The sequence below is a fragment of the Carassius carassius genome, chromosome 21, assembly GCF_963082965.1.
Source record: "Carassius carassius chromosome 21, fCarCar2.1, whole genome shotgun sequence".
In the NCBI taxonomy this organism is placed as follows: domain Eukaryota; kingdom Metazoa; phylum Chordata; class Actinopteri; order Cypriniformes; family Cyprinidae; genus Carassius; species Carassius carassius.
The window spans coordinates 9,463,591-9,479,569 of record NC_081775.1 but is presented as its reverse complement, the minus strand read 5'-3'; the positions used below and the strand labels follow the sequence as shown (position 1 = coordinate 9,479,569).

General features: G+C 37.1%; 2 protein-coding genes and 1 pseudogene across 2 annotated transcripts in view; 1 reads left to right on the top strand and 2 right to left on the bottom strand.

Moving 5' to 3' along the window:
• Nucleotides 1–83: 83 nt before the first annotated feature.
• Nucleotides 84–3,210, bottom strand: LOC132097103 (8-oxo-dGDP phosphatase NUDT18-like). The gene is made up of 4 exons (XM_059502727.1): nt 3,099–3,210; nt 2,553–2,707; nt 858–1,071; nt 84–759 (listed from the first exon to the last, which is right to left on the bottom strand). Exons 2-4 carry the CDS (start codon nt 2,694–2,696, stop codon nt 137–139), a joined length of 981 nt encoding a protein of 326 aa, XP_059358710.1. The 5' UTR covers nt 2,697–2,707; nt 3,099–3,210; the 3' UTR covers nt 84–136.
• A 681-nt stretch (nt 3,211–3,891) lies between these two features.
• LOC132098251 (8-oxo-dGDP phosphatase NUDT18-like) lies at nt 3,892–6,244 on the bottom strand (annotated as a pseudogene).
• LOC132097488 (disintegrin and metalloproteinase domain-containing protein 9-like) overlaps nt 6,204–15,979 on the top strand; it is a 40,487-nt gene continuing 30,711 nt past the window's right edge. Inside the window, exons 1-2 of the mRNA XM_059503224.1 lie at nt 6,204–6,611; nt 14,622–14,719. Coding sequence (XP_059359207.1) covers nt 6,530–6,611; nt 14,622–14,719 — 180 coding nt within the window. The 5' untranslated portion in view covers nt 6,204–6,529. The remainder of the gene's footprint in view (nt 6,612–14,621; nt 14,720–15,979) is intronic.

The window sequence follows — 15,979 nt, the reverse complement described above, 5'->3', positions numbered from 1 at the left end:
GCATTAATGCTGAAAGTGACAGTTTGAGGTAAAGCTGCTGGAATAAAACCGTAGCCAGATCAGAAATAAACTTCACAGCACCATGAGTGTTAAACGTCTTCAGTAAAGAATCCAGGAGAAGCTGTTGTGTTCCCATTCATATGCTCTGAACAGGCAGGACAGAGCCTTCCTTAATCTTCTGCAGGATCTCAGTCCTCAGGATCTGATTGGTCACCTCATGCCATCTGAACCCAGCATCCTCTGGTTTGGGTGGACTGCTGAGACTGATTTCCTCCTCTTCCTCATACTCCAGCAGCACAAGAGTGTTTAAACAGACTCCATCAGTTTGGCCGGGAGCTCTCCCGTTGTGCTGCACTCCCAGAATCCCACAGGTGTTCACGCTTAGCTGCTCATAACTGGAGGGCATGCAATACTTAACCAGCTGTTTTGCTGTGAATGTGAGAGTTTGTGCTTCGACGGAGGCTGCAACAGGAAGTTGGGAGTCTTTACTCAGCAACAGCCATATGCGTTCTTCCTCACCGTTTTCAGGGTTAGCGTCGCTGGAGGTGAATGCGAGAAGAAGCCTTTGGCAGACGACGTCACTGGGAAAGTCGACAGGCTGTAACTCTGAGAACCAGGGACTTTGGTGATATCTTATCCCAGCATCAATGAGGGTGAGAATGTCATGTTTACGGATATTCTTAGGCAGAGTTTCGCGATCGTACCACTGAGCTTGCAGCGAGTCGGCGTTTGCTTCTTCTGGTGTCTTCAGAGAGCCCCCTGGTGGATGGAAGAACAGTGAGAGAACCACTGAGCAACTGTGTGACAATTATATAACTACATTAACAAGCAAGTTATAGAACCTTTACATATCTAACCTGTTTTCTCTGCTAGAAAAGCAAAGCGGATCCAGCTTGGCCCTTTTTCTTGAATCTGCAGCAGTGTGATTGGCTGACAGTCTATTCCCGCCTCCTCTTGCACCTCTCTCTTTAGGGCTTCTTCAATACTTTCACCATCTTCTATACGACCTGCAGGGAGATACCATGAACCAAGACAAACTGCCTTTGCCTCCTGAATCATCAACACCTCGTTCTGTCAAACAAAGACACATATGCACAACTTAAAGCTTACTAATAAAATACATAAATAGTTAAAGTGGTTAAAAAATAATCAGAGTGAATAGACAAATAAATAACATCATAATTTTTTAATGATTAATGATCAATTTTTCTAGTTTGCTGTGACACTAACATAAAACTTCACATTACATAGCCAGAGCTACTTTTCTCTGATGTAACATATGTAATTTTCTGTAAAATCTAGACTGACTGACAGCTCTGCAATATAAATGATTATTATAAGTTTATTAAAGTGTAAGACATGGCTTAGTTACATGGTGTTGCTTTAAAGACAGGCATTTTAGATTATTGAGAAAACATCTTTGCATGGATGTAAGAACATATTGTATATGTATTTTGACTCTTATGAGCTCCTAGCCACAAATATTAATATTATTCTGCACCTAAACCTTTTGGAATAACAAGGTTTATTAATTACTATGTATGTGATAATTGCAAATAAAGGATTTAAAATTTGGCTAAATTAAAAAAAAATTACAGCAAGACAGTTAAAGCTGAAGTAGGTAACTTTTGTAAAAATGTATTTGTGAAACCTGTCATTATGTCCTGACAGTAGAATATGAGACAGATAATCTGTGAAAAAATCAAGCTCCTCTGGCTCCTCCCAGTGGTCCTATTGCCATTTGCAGAAATTCGACCGCTCCTGGTAAGAAACAACCAATCAGAGCTGCGGGGTCCGTAACTTTTTTTGTGTTCAAGATTTACAAAATGTATATAATAAGCGAGTACACAATGAATCCATTTTCCAAACCGTGTTTTTAGCCTGTCCTGAATCACTAGGGTACATCTATAATAAGTGTTTATATTCGGACTATTTTACATTGCTTCGGGGGTACCGCGGCGGAGTAACCCGGTACCTTTGTGATTCTTCAAAGACATAAACAGAGAGAAGTAGCTCCGGCTACAATGTTCTTCCGCAAGACGCAAGCAGTTCTGTTTATTAACCGCTAGAGCGTCAAAAGTTACCGACTGCAGCTTTAATTAGGAAGGTCAGTTATCTTTATTTAGGCTATTTTTTTATTCACTTTGTATTGATCTCATGTATTTTTAAGAAGCTTAATGACAGAGTCTAAGTTAATCAGCTCTAAACCAACTAACAGAAATATGTTCTAAAAGGTTTACTATCGTTCTCGTTATGAAATCTGTTTCATATCTTAAATTGTTGTTCTTTCTTATGCAAAAGGTAACGTTCTATTTTATAATTTTGCAAACCTGAAACATCTGAAAACCAGATAACATTCAACCAACGTTCTGTTGATGTTACCGAGAGAAAGTTCGTTTATAACCTTGCCAGAACGTTAGCCAAACTTCTGAGACCGTTCCCTGTTAGCAAGGAAAACCGAATGTTTTTTTTTTTTTTTTTGTTTTTTTTTTGATGCTTTCATAAGACGTTTTCCAAGCAAAGAATGCACTATGTATCGATTCTGACCGTACCTTAGAGTTGAAGATGAGCGCACAGACAGCAAAGCATGTGTTTTTGCGTGTGACTGGCTTCTTGTGTTCAGGAGCGAAGTGAAGCTCGGTCACTTCCAGTCCCTCTCCCTTCAAAAGCATCTCCACCGTCTCCTCCAGGGACATGATGAAACGGACTCTCTAAACATATGTAGAAATAATGTCTATTCATAATGTGTATCGTTAACTAGGCCTACTGTACATTTATGAAATGTATGATACTGGTTAAGCGTTTTTTTGTTTTGTTTTTTAACATGTCAAACAACCTGTCAGACCTGTTCATGTGATAATTGCACACACCTTACAAATAATGTATGAATAAAAGTCAAAACCGAGAAAATTATGTTTAGAGGATTTTATATCGATTGTTTCATCAGTATTTATTATAATTATTTCATTAAGATAAACCAAGTGCGGTGGCATGTCACCCGCGAGAAGCAAACAGGTTTATTCAGAATGAAAACAAACGCGTATTTTACTTCTATCTCATTTAATTCTGTAGAAATTACAGCAAAGTTAATAAAAGACTTGCCTGATGATCGTTATGATAGTCTCAGGTTCTCGCGCGCATCGAAGACACATTTATCACCATAATGAGGATAAGACTTTCTCTTTCGACTTCACCTGATGCCTGTTTCCGGGTTTTCCAACACATGAACCACAATGACTATTCATCAAACAAAAGCCGCTATTATTTCTTCCCAAATCTATTTGGATAATCTTGGAAAGCACGGTTGCAGGCTGTGAAAATTCTAAATGTTCTCTTGTAACAAACTGATTTAACTAGAATTAAAACTCCCATCAACGTTACTGTTAGGCTATTTGTTATAAAATATACAGCAGGATAGGTCATATATAGCATAAAGCAAAGATTTTAATAATATTTTTTTTCCCGAAATAGTGTTTAAGACACTCGGGCGTTTTGGAAAACTATTTTAAGATAAATATACTTTAAATAACAAATTTAAACGCCTGAAAGTGTTTCAAGTAGCTCAAACACTTTACAAGCAGCAGGCAAACAAACCATGTAAGATCCTTTCCTCATGCACATTATGAGAAAGAACTGATTGATTTTTGAATTGATGATGTAACATAGAACTGCTTAATATGTCTTATTAGGGTTCTGCTCCATGCAGGGAAAAATTGTTGTAAGGTACAATTCTGTCCCCTTATTTTTCTATGTAGAGCTATATTCCCTGCCTAAGTATAAGTATAATGGTGTATGGCCACTGAACATGCTTTAGACATGCTGAGCCTTGGTGCTCGTGTGGAAGATACAGGTTCAGTTCTGGTCTTGATCCTCTATCAGGGTGGCAGATCATCAATATAGACTGTGAACAGGCAGAACAGGCTCTTCTTCAATCCTCTGTATTATCTTTGCCCTCAGGCTGTGATTGGTCACCTCATGCCTTCTGTTAGCGTCACCCTCCAATGTTGGTGGGCTGCTGATTGCAGCCCCGTCCTCAGAAAGCGTGTTAAAGCAGATCCCATCTCCCATTGTGCTGCAATCCCAGAATGCCACATGTGTGAACATGCATGGATGACGAAGGCACGCACTTCTTGACCAGTCTGTGTGCAGCTCGTGGGATTGTGTCGAATGTATTAACTGACACTGCTATAGGAAGACACAGGTGGTGCTCATCGCTGTCTGTTACCATTGCTGGGGATGAATGTGAGGAAAAGTCTTTGACAGATAACATGACAAGGGAAGTCAACAGGCTGTAACTTAGGGAACCAGGGATTTTGGCAATATTTTATCCCAGCATCAATGAGGGGCAGTATGTCAGGTGTGTGAAGAGGAAGTGGGGACTCGCGGTTCCACCACTGAGCTTGAATTGATTCAGAATCTGCTTCTGCTGTTGTCTTCAGAGAGCCTCCTGGTGGCACAATGTCATAAAAGATTTTTTTCCTTGTTGAAAAGTACTTGCTTTATAAATTACTTTATAAAGGCACTACAATTCCCACTAAGCCTTGTCCCTACATCACAGTAATTGCAATCCTGTTAATTGCACTCAGGTGTCTTCACTTGATAGTCATTACCCTGCCTATATTAACCGGTCTTTTCTGTTTGTCTTCATGGAGTCCTTTCTTTCCGTCACCCAGTTTCCTCGCCTTCCGAGTTCCTCGTCTTCCGAGTTCCTGTTCCTGTTCCTTCCCTGTTTGTTTATTTGTTGGATGGATTTATGGTTTTGACCCCTGCTTGTTGATTTCTGATTTGGATTACCCATTAAAACCCACACTGCGATTGGATCTCTTGTCTCCTGTGTTTCCCTTGGTCTTCAATCGTAACAATTTTACCTTTTAGAAAAAAAATGTGTCGGCTTATTACAAATCAGATCAAATCGGGGTTGCATGATTTTGAAAAAAAAAATGTTTAACTCTTTAGGGCTGAATGATTTGGGATTTTTTAAATTATTATTTAATGAGTTTACTCTTCACAAAAAAACTTAAATCGTTACATAATCAGAGTTTTATAAAAAAAAAAAATAATAATAATAATCTTTCCACTCAAGTTTCCAAAGGCAATTTCCCCATAATTCAATATGATTATAAAATATTAATAATTATAAATGTTGTTAAATATATTAAACATAACATATAAATCGTGAAGAGTAGCGGCCCTAGTACTGAGCCTTGAGGTACTCCATACTGCACTTGTGATCGATATGATACCTCTTCATTCACTGCTACGAACTAATGGCGGTCATATAAGTACAATTTAAACCGTGCTAATGCACTTCCATTAATGCCAACAAAGTGTTCAAGTCTATGCAAAAGAATGTTGTGGTCATTTGTGTCAAACGCAGCACTAAGACCCAATAGAACTAATAGAGAGATACAACTACGATCAGATGATAAGAGCAAGTAATTTGTAACTCTAAGGAGAGCAGTCTCAGTACTATGATACGGTCTAAATCCTGACTGGAAATCCTCACAGATACCATTTTTCTCTAAGAAGGAATATAATTGTGAGGATACCACCTTTTTCTAGTATCTTGGACAGAAAAGGGAGATTCAGATTGGTCTATAATTAACTAGTTCTTTGGGGTCAAGTTGTGTGTGTTTTTTTTTTTGATGAGAGGCTTAATAACAGCCAGTTTGAAGGTTTTGGGGACATATCCTAATGACAAAGTAAAGTCATCCAAGATAATTACGCTCTACTATTAAAATCTAATCCATACATGTACAATCTTTGAAAAGCATCAGTTGTTGGAGCTCTCGCAATAACAAGATGCACTCTTTTGAGGGGCCGAGTCAAACTATATTACTTGCAGTTTTGTTTAGTTCCTTAACAGTGAGTTCACTCTCATTTTTCTTCGCTTCCTTGGTGACAATTAATAGACTTAACTACAAATAACCGATAGTTGTTTCAAAAGGGCAAAACGTCGTAGTTAAGTTTACACATTGAGTTAAATGCATGTGTAGTTTTTAGGCTATCCCTAACTAAAAAGCATCAAAACCAGTCTAGTGCACTACTTTAAAAGGCGATTTTTGTTTTCCTTCCCTTAGTACCTTCTTTTGCTAGCGACCGAGTTATTAAAAAGCACATGTGGATCGGTGTTCTGGTGGTTTGTATTGTCACTGCAGTACAAAGTAAAGGGTTAAAAGGCAGTCTGTTGGGTGGCGCATGCTCGGTCTCGCGCTCTACAGTCAGGGCGCATTGAGCGAGTCATCTCCTAATCCAGAGATTTACAACAGGCAACTGAAACTGCACCATTTGCTGCCATACAAGCACATCCGGATAACTCCATAACAAATTTATTACACAAGGATAAAGTATAGCAAAATAACCAGGTAGCTGAAAATGTGCGGAATATTTTAAAAAAAATTCTCCACGGGAACGTTATGTGGAGAGAGGGCTTATTGCCATTGCCTGGAGGACAACGCCTGGATAAGGAAGAGAGGACAACATTTGACGTTACTGTGGGACGGCGGTTTGTTAGAGATACTTCACAGACATGCTGAATGCAGTTTGCTGTCGTCTCGCTCAAGGCTTCTTTATGTGTCTGATGCTGCACGCGCTCATCGACTGCACTCGAGGTGAGAGACCACACCTGATGTCCACAACTCTTCACACTGCTGGCTCTTTGATACAAGACATTTTTGTTCACTTAAAATAACACTAGGAAATAGGCACCAATATGGCAAGCCGTCTTAACGTGTTCCTTAAAACGAAATAGCTGCTATTATGTTACTAGCACGTCCTAAGTAGTAGTAACAAGTAATATATATATATATATATATATATATATATATATATATATATATATATATATATATATATATATATATATATATATATATATATATATATTCAGATGTTACTGCTAGCTGTTTTAGATTTACTGTCAACTGTTTATTTGCCTACTAGTATCAGTTTCAGGTTTCCAAGTTGACACTTGGAACTTCTTTTGTGTTCCAGTTTTTGCTAGTAACTTTTATTTTTTATTTTACTAGCACAATCTGTTTTTTTTTTTTTTTTTTGCTGTTGTTGTTGTTTAACTTTAAAGTAATAATTCTGAGTAGCTGGTAGATGTAGCCGACTGTGATTTTGGTGATGTGATGCAGAAAACGTGGACAGAATCCAATCGTAAAAAGTGTGGAATATCACTGAATTTGGCAAATTTTAAATGAATAACTCAAAAGTGGGGCTGTCCTCATCATTAATTGCATATGGACCAGAGTTTATGAATATTAAGGTGTAAAAAGAATGCTACTGAAATTTTAGCTTTGTGTACTTCATTTCCAGTACAAAATAAAGCTGATGGGCCCTATATAAATGACAGGTAAAAAGTAACTGTAGTGAGATAAAAGTTACTAGAAACACATTCATGTCTTACTAATTACTTTGCTCTCCTCATTGTATCTTAAATACTGGTAAAACTGGAATAAAAACCACTAACTATTGGGTTAGTTATTAACAACTAATTACTGGTGTGTAATGAAAAGTTACTGTCACAATTGGAAAGACTTAAAGGTCCCGCTTTTTTGAAGCTTTGATTGTGCTTACAGTGTGCGATATAACATGTGTTCATGTTTTGCATGTAAAAAAACAGTATTTTTCACACAATTCACCTATCTGTATACCGCTGTTTTCACTGTCATAAAAACGGGCTGATGACTTCCTTGTTCTATAAAGTCCCTCCTTCAGAAATACGTAATGAGTTCTGATTGTGCCAGCGGTTCCTGTGTTGTGATTCGACAGCAGCTTAGAGAAGGCTGCACTCCTGGAAACGCGATTGGACTAGTTTTGAGAAGCAAGTGTGCAGGAGCATGTGCTGGAGATGTACTTATAATCACAGGAGCGTTTTTACTAATGAGATGCGCATGAAAATCGCATTCGTTTTTTTGCACAGCCCTAACATCTAGTTAACAAAGCTAAACAGCGTTGCCCTTTGTGTAATAAGTTACAGAAACTGTTAAACGCACAAACTTAAATAATAAAAAGACACTTACCGGTTGTGGTCCATAAACAACGCCTTCTCCAGACAAAGAGGGAACTGCTCCATCTTTCAAGAATAATCTTTGTGCGAATCTGGCATTAAACGGATTGAGATTGAGGAAGCTGTCCTCAGCAAAATGTGCTGCACATAGTTTTACATGTGGATTATAATTTTCGGGAACCAATTTAAACATAAATTGTAACCTTTAATCTCTAAGTACAGCTTCCCTGGGAAGCCCAAACAAAGATGATTGGACTTCAACTAGGGCTGTCACTTTTAGTTCGAAAATCGATTGCACAATCGATCGGACCAACCAAAAAAAGTTTCGAAAATGAAAATAGGGAATCGATTTTAACCAAATATGTACTCTATTAATTTTAAAATAATTAAACAATTAAAAAATATAGATGTAACAAAACTCACAAACAAGCAGAAAAAGAAAATAAAGAATTCCGAAAGTGCAGTATGCGTTGCGAAAGCTAGACAGAAAATACCAGCAATTTTACGCGCCTATAAGACCCAGTGACCTCGAAAGCGACCTCTGCGTTCACACCAAACGCGAATAGAGCATCTGGCGCGAATGATTTCAATGTTTAGTCAATGTAAAGACGCGTTTAGCGCATCTGGAGGTCTCGCGGCGCGGTAGATGCAAATTCACCTCATTCACACATCTATTTACAGGAGATTCTGAGTTATGAAAAGGACCATTGCAAGCTGACAGCGACCGGCTTTTGTGGTGGAAAATTGGCAGTAATATCCCCACCTTGCGCAGCTGTACCTGAGTGTTCCTGGGACATCAGTGCGGTCGGAGCGCGTCTTCTCAACAGCTGGACATATAGTGAATAAAAAACACTCTGGTCTGGACCCCGAAAATGTTGATCAACTTGTTTTCCTGTCCAATAAATTTGTAATGGCTGCCTAGTGCCGCCTGGCCAAAGTGTCGGTTACGTTCAATAAAAAAAAAAAAAAAAACACATTGCTTGTTTCTCAAGTCAGTTGTTTGAAATGGATTGAATCATTATTTAAAATATTCTTGGAGATTTTTGAATTGCCTAAATCATAAATGCAGCCGGGTTGAAGCCTGCAGTGATGTTTTTCATTTGTTATGGCAGCCGTCCCCTCTGCACATATATTTTTTTTCGAGAATGTTGCACTCCTGTTGCTGTTTGTTATTCTGCACGAAACTTCATGCCAATAAATAAAAAATGTTGCTGACTTGTGCGTTTCCAGCGCTCTTATTACGTTCGTCCGTTATTTGACGTTGAAAAAGGAAACGTCTTTTTTTAGACATGGAAAATCGATTTTACAATCGATTCAATGAACACTAATGTCTTTAAAATCGAAAATGATTTTTTCACAAAAGTGACAGCCCTAGTTTCAACGACATGGCGACAAACACAAACGCAGCTCTTCCTTCTTCTCCGTCTGAGCGCAACAAGACCATGCCCCCCTGTTTGTGAATTGATGTTGGCGGAGGTTAGTCAAAAAACTGTTTTAGTGACGTCATTACTGCAGGAACTAGAGGGCTGTAGTCCAAACGGGTCGTTTTTTGTAGGCGACTTCTGTTAAATAAAATATCTTGCTTGGCATTGAACTTTGAGCTTTAGAATTTTACAGATATTATTTATATTCTAACAACAACATGACACACTAATTAAAGTTTAAAACATGGGATCATGAAGAAGGAGACCTTTAATGCAGTGTTGGCAACAAGTGCAGATCCACAGAAGTTGATGGCAAAAATTAGCAGTTAGTGACTAGTAACAAAACAACAGTAAATGAACAAATGACTAATATGTGATGAATATATTCTTGTAACTTATTTAATGGATACTCTCTACTTTTGTAATAAATATAAGTATCAATTGTTTACTTTCATTAAATGTTGAAAAACCTGCGAGTCACTGTTGAATTATTTGTTATTACAAATTTTGCACTAGTAACATATAAGTGCAGTTCAGTTTCAAAGATTAAATGATAAAAAAGCTTGCCATAGACCTTATGCTCTTATTGGTTTACATTGTTTGAGTTTGAGCCTTTCAGAGCAAAGCTGTACTCTTGTCTGTCCTATAGAGAGATTTGATTTTGATAGGAAACAATATCATGTCTTGTCTATATACCTTCTCCTCTGCCTCGTCTGGCTGCGTGAAGGTTTAAGAAGCTTAAGCAGTTCAATAATAGCGTATTTGGGCTAATTCCGAATTTATGGGCATCTCCTCGCACTTGAGTCTTACTGGCTCTAACTTTAAGATCAGTATGAAATGCATGTAAGTCATTTCTGCCACACTTAAGAGCTAATTTGTGGAATCCAGTAGAAGAACTGCATTTAAGTCTACCATAATTTGAATTAGGACAAGGACATTGTCTTGGTTAAGTGATCTCTCTAAATTGTCAACAATTTGAAACTGTGAAAAAACGTGTCTCTTAATTTAAAAATAAGGATAACACTCTACCATTTGTTAACTTTAGTTAATGCTTTAGATAACATGAGTAATATATTTTTACAGAATATATTAACCTTTGTTAATGTAAGTTAATAATGCCAGTTCACCATGCATTAACAAATGTTACAGAAACAACTTTTGTTTAACCCTAAATCAGGCAACGTGACCCATGAGTCACATAGTTTTTATTGTCTTTTTTGGGGCATAAGAACAATTTTTTAATTAAATCCTTTTATCATTTATCAATGCCTGGTCTGTCTCAAGTATGCTGGTCACATGATTTGCTTCAAGTTTTCAGTGGTATATTAGTCAGCCTGATCTAAATCCAACATAGCTTCCAGTGGTGGAGAACATTCAGATTTTGAGGTAGTTAATTAAATATTAAACTTACTTTTCTTTTGGAAAAAAAATTCTATTACTGCTAACATTAATTCTGAACATTGTCTTAGGGTGTTGAAGAAAAAAATTTAGTCATATGTTGTTTATGTTGATATTTGTTACATACTCCTGAGTCACGTTGCCTGTTTAGGGTATAAAAAAGAGAATATTGAGTAAATTGAGAATATACATTACATTACACTAAATTTAAATGGTTGTAATTTAAAATAATTTTTACTCTAAAATTACTATCAAATCAAAGTCATATGTCTAACCAATTTGTGTTCTAAATTTTGATTTGATATCACAAAATGTAACTTCCCATGAGATTTTAAGGCGTTGTACCAAAAATAGCCACTGGGTGTTTTTTTATGCATTCTCCTGTATCAAATTTATACATTTCAGTCTCAATATCAAAAAACAGTTGGCAGATGGAACCGTAAGACTCAGAACGTTCTGATGATTTGTGTTTTGTCAAGGTTAGAAAAGTTTTTTTTTTTTTTTTTATAAAGTAGTTCAAATTGTGTAATACAAAACCTGACACCATCAACTAGGGGTGAGGAGCTTGTTAAAATAAATTAAACCCATAACTGTCACTGTCCCACCTGTGGGATGCTTGGCACTCTTTTTTTTTTGTTGTCTTTTTCTCTGTTGTCTTTTACTAAATCTTTTAGTAATCATCATAAATCATATATCATTTGAAAGCTTAGAAGACTCATCCTGTGAAAACCATTTTGAAATTGGACATTGCTTTACCATGGAAATGGTACTTTAAAATCTAATGGCGGTAACCTCCCCCTTAGTGGGCAGGGTCAAGTGTCATAAAACATTATGCATTACGGTCTTCTAGAACCAAAACTTTTTATAATCTTGGCAACAAACATATCATTGGAAAGGTCTGAGTCTCAGGATTTCATATTTGGTGGTTATTTTGAGATAGAAGTGAAATTCACAGAGAAATCTAGAGAAAAATCATTAAGCAAAATTCAAAATAGTTTTGATAACTCCCAGTGGATGTGTGTGGTATGACGCCCTAAATAAAATCTCACATGAACCTCAATTTTTTTCACATCAACTTCAAATTTGTAACATAACTTATTTAGACACAAGGCTTTAATTTTATACCAATTTTAGAGTAAAACCTGTTATGTAAAATATTTATAATAAATCAAATATAATAAAATTAATATAGCGCATATTATTTACAGTACATTTAAACTTCTATAACTTTTTGATACTTTAATTTCTTGAAAAAAATCCAATTTTGCCAGAATCTGCTAATTGTCTTCTTTAAAAAGGGACCAACCTTAGGTTTATATTCCAAAGTGTTCATAAATTACAGCAATTTAAGTTTGGATAGTGCACTTTAATGCCTATTTAAAAAATGGGGGGTAACAGAGTACCATTTTTATGATAAAGCAAGGTCCGATTTCAAAATGGTTTTCACAGGCTGAATCTTGAGTTCGTAATCTTTTGAATGATATATAATTTGTCAACATTTACATCAGGTAAAGTATAGGATATAATTGTTTTAAGCATGCAGTGGCAAATAGGCCAGTAACAGTTAACAGATTAATGACTTGGTCCTTTTTTTATACCCTAATCAGGCAACGTGACCTGGGAGTCACAGCTCATAAAATCCAAAATATATCAAATATTTCAAAAATTCTTTTGGATATGTTTTACTTAAGCTCAGATGATGTAAAAAATGACATGAAAATATTTTTTGCTTATCATTTTCCACTCTTGCCTGTTTAAGGGTTAATGTATTAGTAAATGTAGAAATTAACATTAACTAAGATAAATAAATAATGTAGAAGTAAAAGTAAATAATGTAGAAGTAAGTTTAAAGAAATGAATTAAATTATTTCTCATTGTTCATGTTAACTAATGTAGTTAATTACAAATGAAAACATTTAGTGAAATGTTACCAAAACAAGTCTTGAGTGACACGTAGCTAATACAGCAGGAAAATGTAGTAAAAAAAATGGTAATGCTTTATTTTAAGGACCAGTTATTACTATTAGCTAGTTACTTATTAGCATGCATATTACTAGCATATTGGCTGTTTTTTAGTAGGCCTACTTATTACTAGGCACGTATTAATGCCTTGTTCTGCATGACCATAATCTAGATCCCTTGAAAATGACACAATGCCTAAACTTTACAACTAACTTACTATTAGTAAGCAGCAAATTAGAATTTTATTGAAGGAAAACCAGTCCTGTGAGTGGCAGTTGTGTGGACGAAAATGGCTTGTTGATGTCAGAGGTCAGAGGAGAATGGGCAGACTGGTTAGAGAAGATAGAAGGCAACAGTAACTCACATAACCACTCGTTACAAACAAGGTATGCAGAATACCATCTCTGAACACACAATACATGGAACCCTGAAGCAGATGGGCTACAGCAGCAGAAGACCACACAGGGTGCTGCTCCTGTCAGATGAGAACAGGAAACAGAGGCTACAAGTCTCACCAAAATTGGACAATAGAAGATTGAAAAAACGTTGCCTGGTCAGATGAGTCTCGATTTCTGCTGTGACATTCAGATGGAAGAGTCAGAATTTGGTGTAAAGAACATGAAAGCACGGATCCATCCTGCCTTGTCTCAGTGGTTCAGGCTGGTGGTGGTGGTGTTATGGTGTGGGGGATATTTTTTTGGCCCATCTTCTGATGACTACGTCCAGCAGGATAATGCACCATGCCACAAAGCTCAGATCATCTCAGACTGGTTTCTTGAACATGACACTGAGTTCACTTTACTCAAATGGCCTCCACAGTCACCAGATCTCAATCCAATGGAGCAGCTTTGGGATGTGGTGGAACGGGAGATTCACATCTTGGATGTGCAGCCGACAAATCTGCAGTAACTGTGTGATGCTATCATGTCAATACGGACCAAAATCTCTTAGGAGTGTTTCCAGCACCTTGTTGAATCTATGCCACGAAGAATTAAGGCAGTTCTGAAGGCAAAAGGGGGTCCAACTCGGTACTAGCAAGTTATACCTAATAAAGTGGCCAGTGAGTGTAAATATAATATTCTCAATAATTCAGCACATTATTTTATAAGATTTCATGGCACACATACATGATAAATGAAGATGTGGTGACAGCGCAGCACTGGTCTGATGGAGCATGTGACAGTTCTGTCCACACTGACTACATTTAGCTCTGTGTAATACGTGTACTGAAAGTCGAGTTAATGACTGCTTACATACATATACACGTATTTTAGTATTTAAGGTATAGAAACGGAGAGGCTCCTACACTAGCGCTAATGTGAATGTCTGAAGGACATCAAGATAAATCTGAGATTTAATGTGAATGTTCAGTGAAGAGACCAAGCAAGCAAGCATTATGAATTGTTCTGTCTGGTCTGCGCTTCATTCTTTTCGGGAAAGCAGCACAGGAAGTCTCATCCAGCTTGTTGCGTGATGACTCAGGAGTGGGTGGGATGCCTTTCCTTCCTGAGGTCTTTCTCTCTCTCTCCATGTCATGATACCCGTGGCAGCACAGCACTATTTCCACCTACAGGAAACACTTGGCACTCGATTGCCAACCAGTCAATTGTACTCAAATCTAATTACCCATGATGATCACAATAGCAGTGAAATATAAACATGTTTTGTTGCAGTGGGAGAAATAATAGAGGGAAATAGATGGAGAAATGAATGGCATTGCCTGTAGATCCAGTCAGTGCAAGATATTGAAGTCTCACTGTTTTCCTGCATAGCTTGTATAATTCATTGTGTGTGTATTGTGACGGGACGGTCTCTGTTCATAGGCTCAGTAAGCCAGCAGACGTCCCAGCTCTCCTCGTATGAGGTGACGGTACCGAGACGCATCAGCAGACAGAGGAGAAACCAGGACAGTGCAGATAAGGTAAACAATCCCCCTCTCGCACACACATTTGCTTTTTAATCACACGCGTTCAGCATTTGGAAAATCAATTACATTAATGTAAAAACAAGGTGAAGTTTGGGCTTTTAAAAGTAGAGAAAGTATTTGATTATTGACTCTCTGGTATGACTGTTATTTTATTGTTTAGTTCTAGCAAATTATTGAAAAATAGTAAAAAAAAATGCAATTCTTAAATACAATAATTCAATGCTAAATGTCCATAATCAATATGTTTATGATCTCTGAATTAACAATGTATTAATTGATTGATTTTTGGCTGCATAAAGCCAAGAATGTCAAAGTGGCACAACTGTCCTGATGTCGCAATGTAAAAAAATAAATAAAATAAATTCCTTATTAGAAGGATGATATTCTTGGAAAGAACTTGCATAATTATTTTTAGAGAAAAACTGTGTTCTGAACCACAAAAATAAGAACCACGTTCATATTTTGCACATGTTTTGCGCAGCTTGTCAGTGCACAATGGCTCGGTGTAGTTAATACTGCTCCATGTGAAAGCGCGCAGGTGATGGAGATTTACAGCTGATTACAGAACCTGCTTTACTGCTTTTTTAGCCCTATTGAAATCACATCATATGACCCCTTCAATGGTTTGTTTTCATGAGCTCCACTCACTACAATTAGCTCTGTGGACAGGATCTTTAGCATGTCCCTCTCATTCTCTCTATGTCCTCTTTTCCGTTAATTGTGACCTGTCAGTGATTTTGTATATGCTCATATCTACATCAGTGGTGTTTCAAAGATAGTGCCACAGGAACCATCCGGCCGGCACACATACCCAGCAGCGTGGGCGCAGTTATTAAAAGTCTGCTTCTGCCAGGAGCTCGCTGAGAGATGCACGGCACAAACACACACACAACGCTCATCTCACCTCTGTGTCATTGAGAAACAGTGGGCCGCTCAGAGTTTGATAGATGACAGAGGGTTTAGGAAAACCCAGTGTTGCTGGCATAGCCTTCAAACCCCTTAACTCTTTTTATAAAGAAGAAACATTCACACTGAATTTTTGTTGACTTAAAAAAAACGAATCAACATTATCCATTTGATGACATTTTTCATGAACAACATTTGTTTGTAACAGAACATTTAAAAAGGCTACTTTTGTTCACTTTTGTACACTTTTGTTACTTTATCTTGAATTCCCCTTATGTTATTAACTTATTTATAAGTCATTGTTTTCTTTTTTATTATTATTTGGTGAAACACAAAAGGACATCTTAG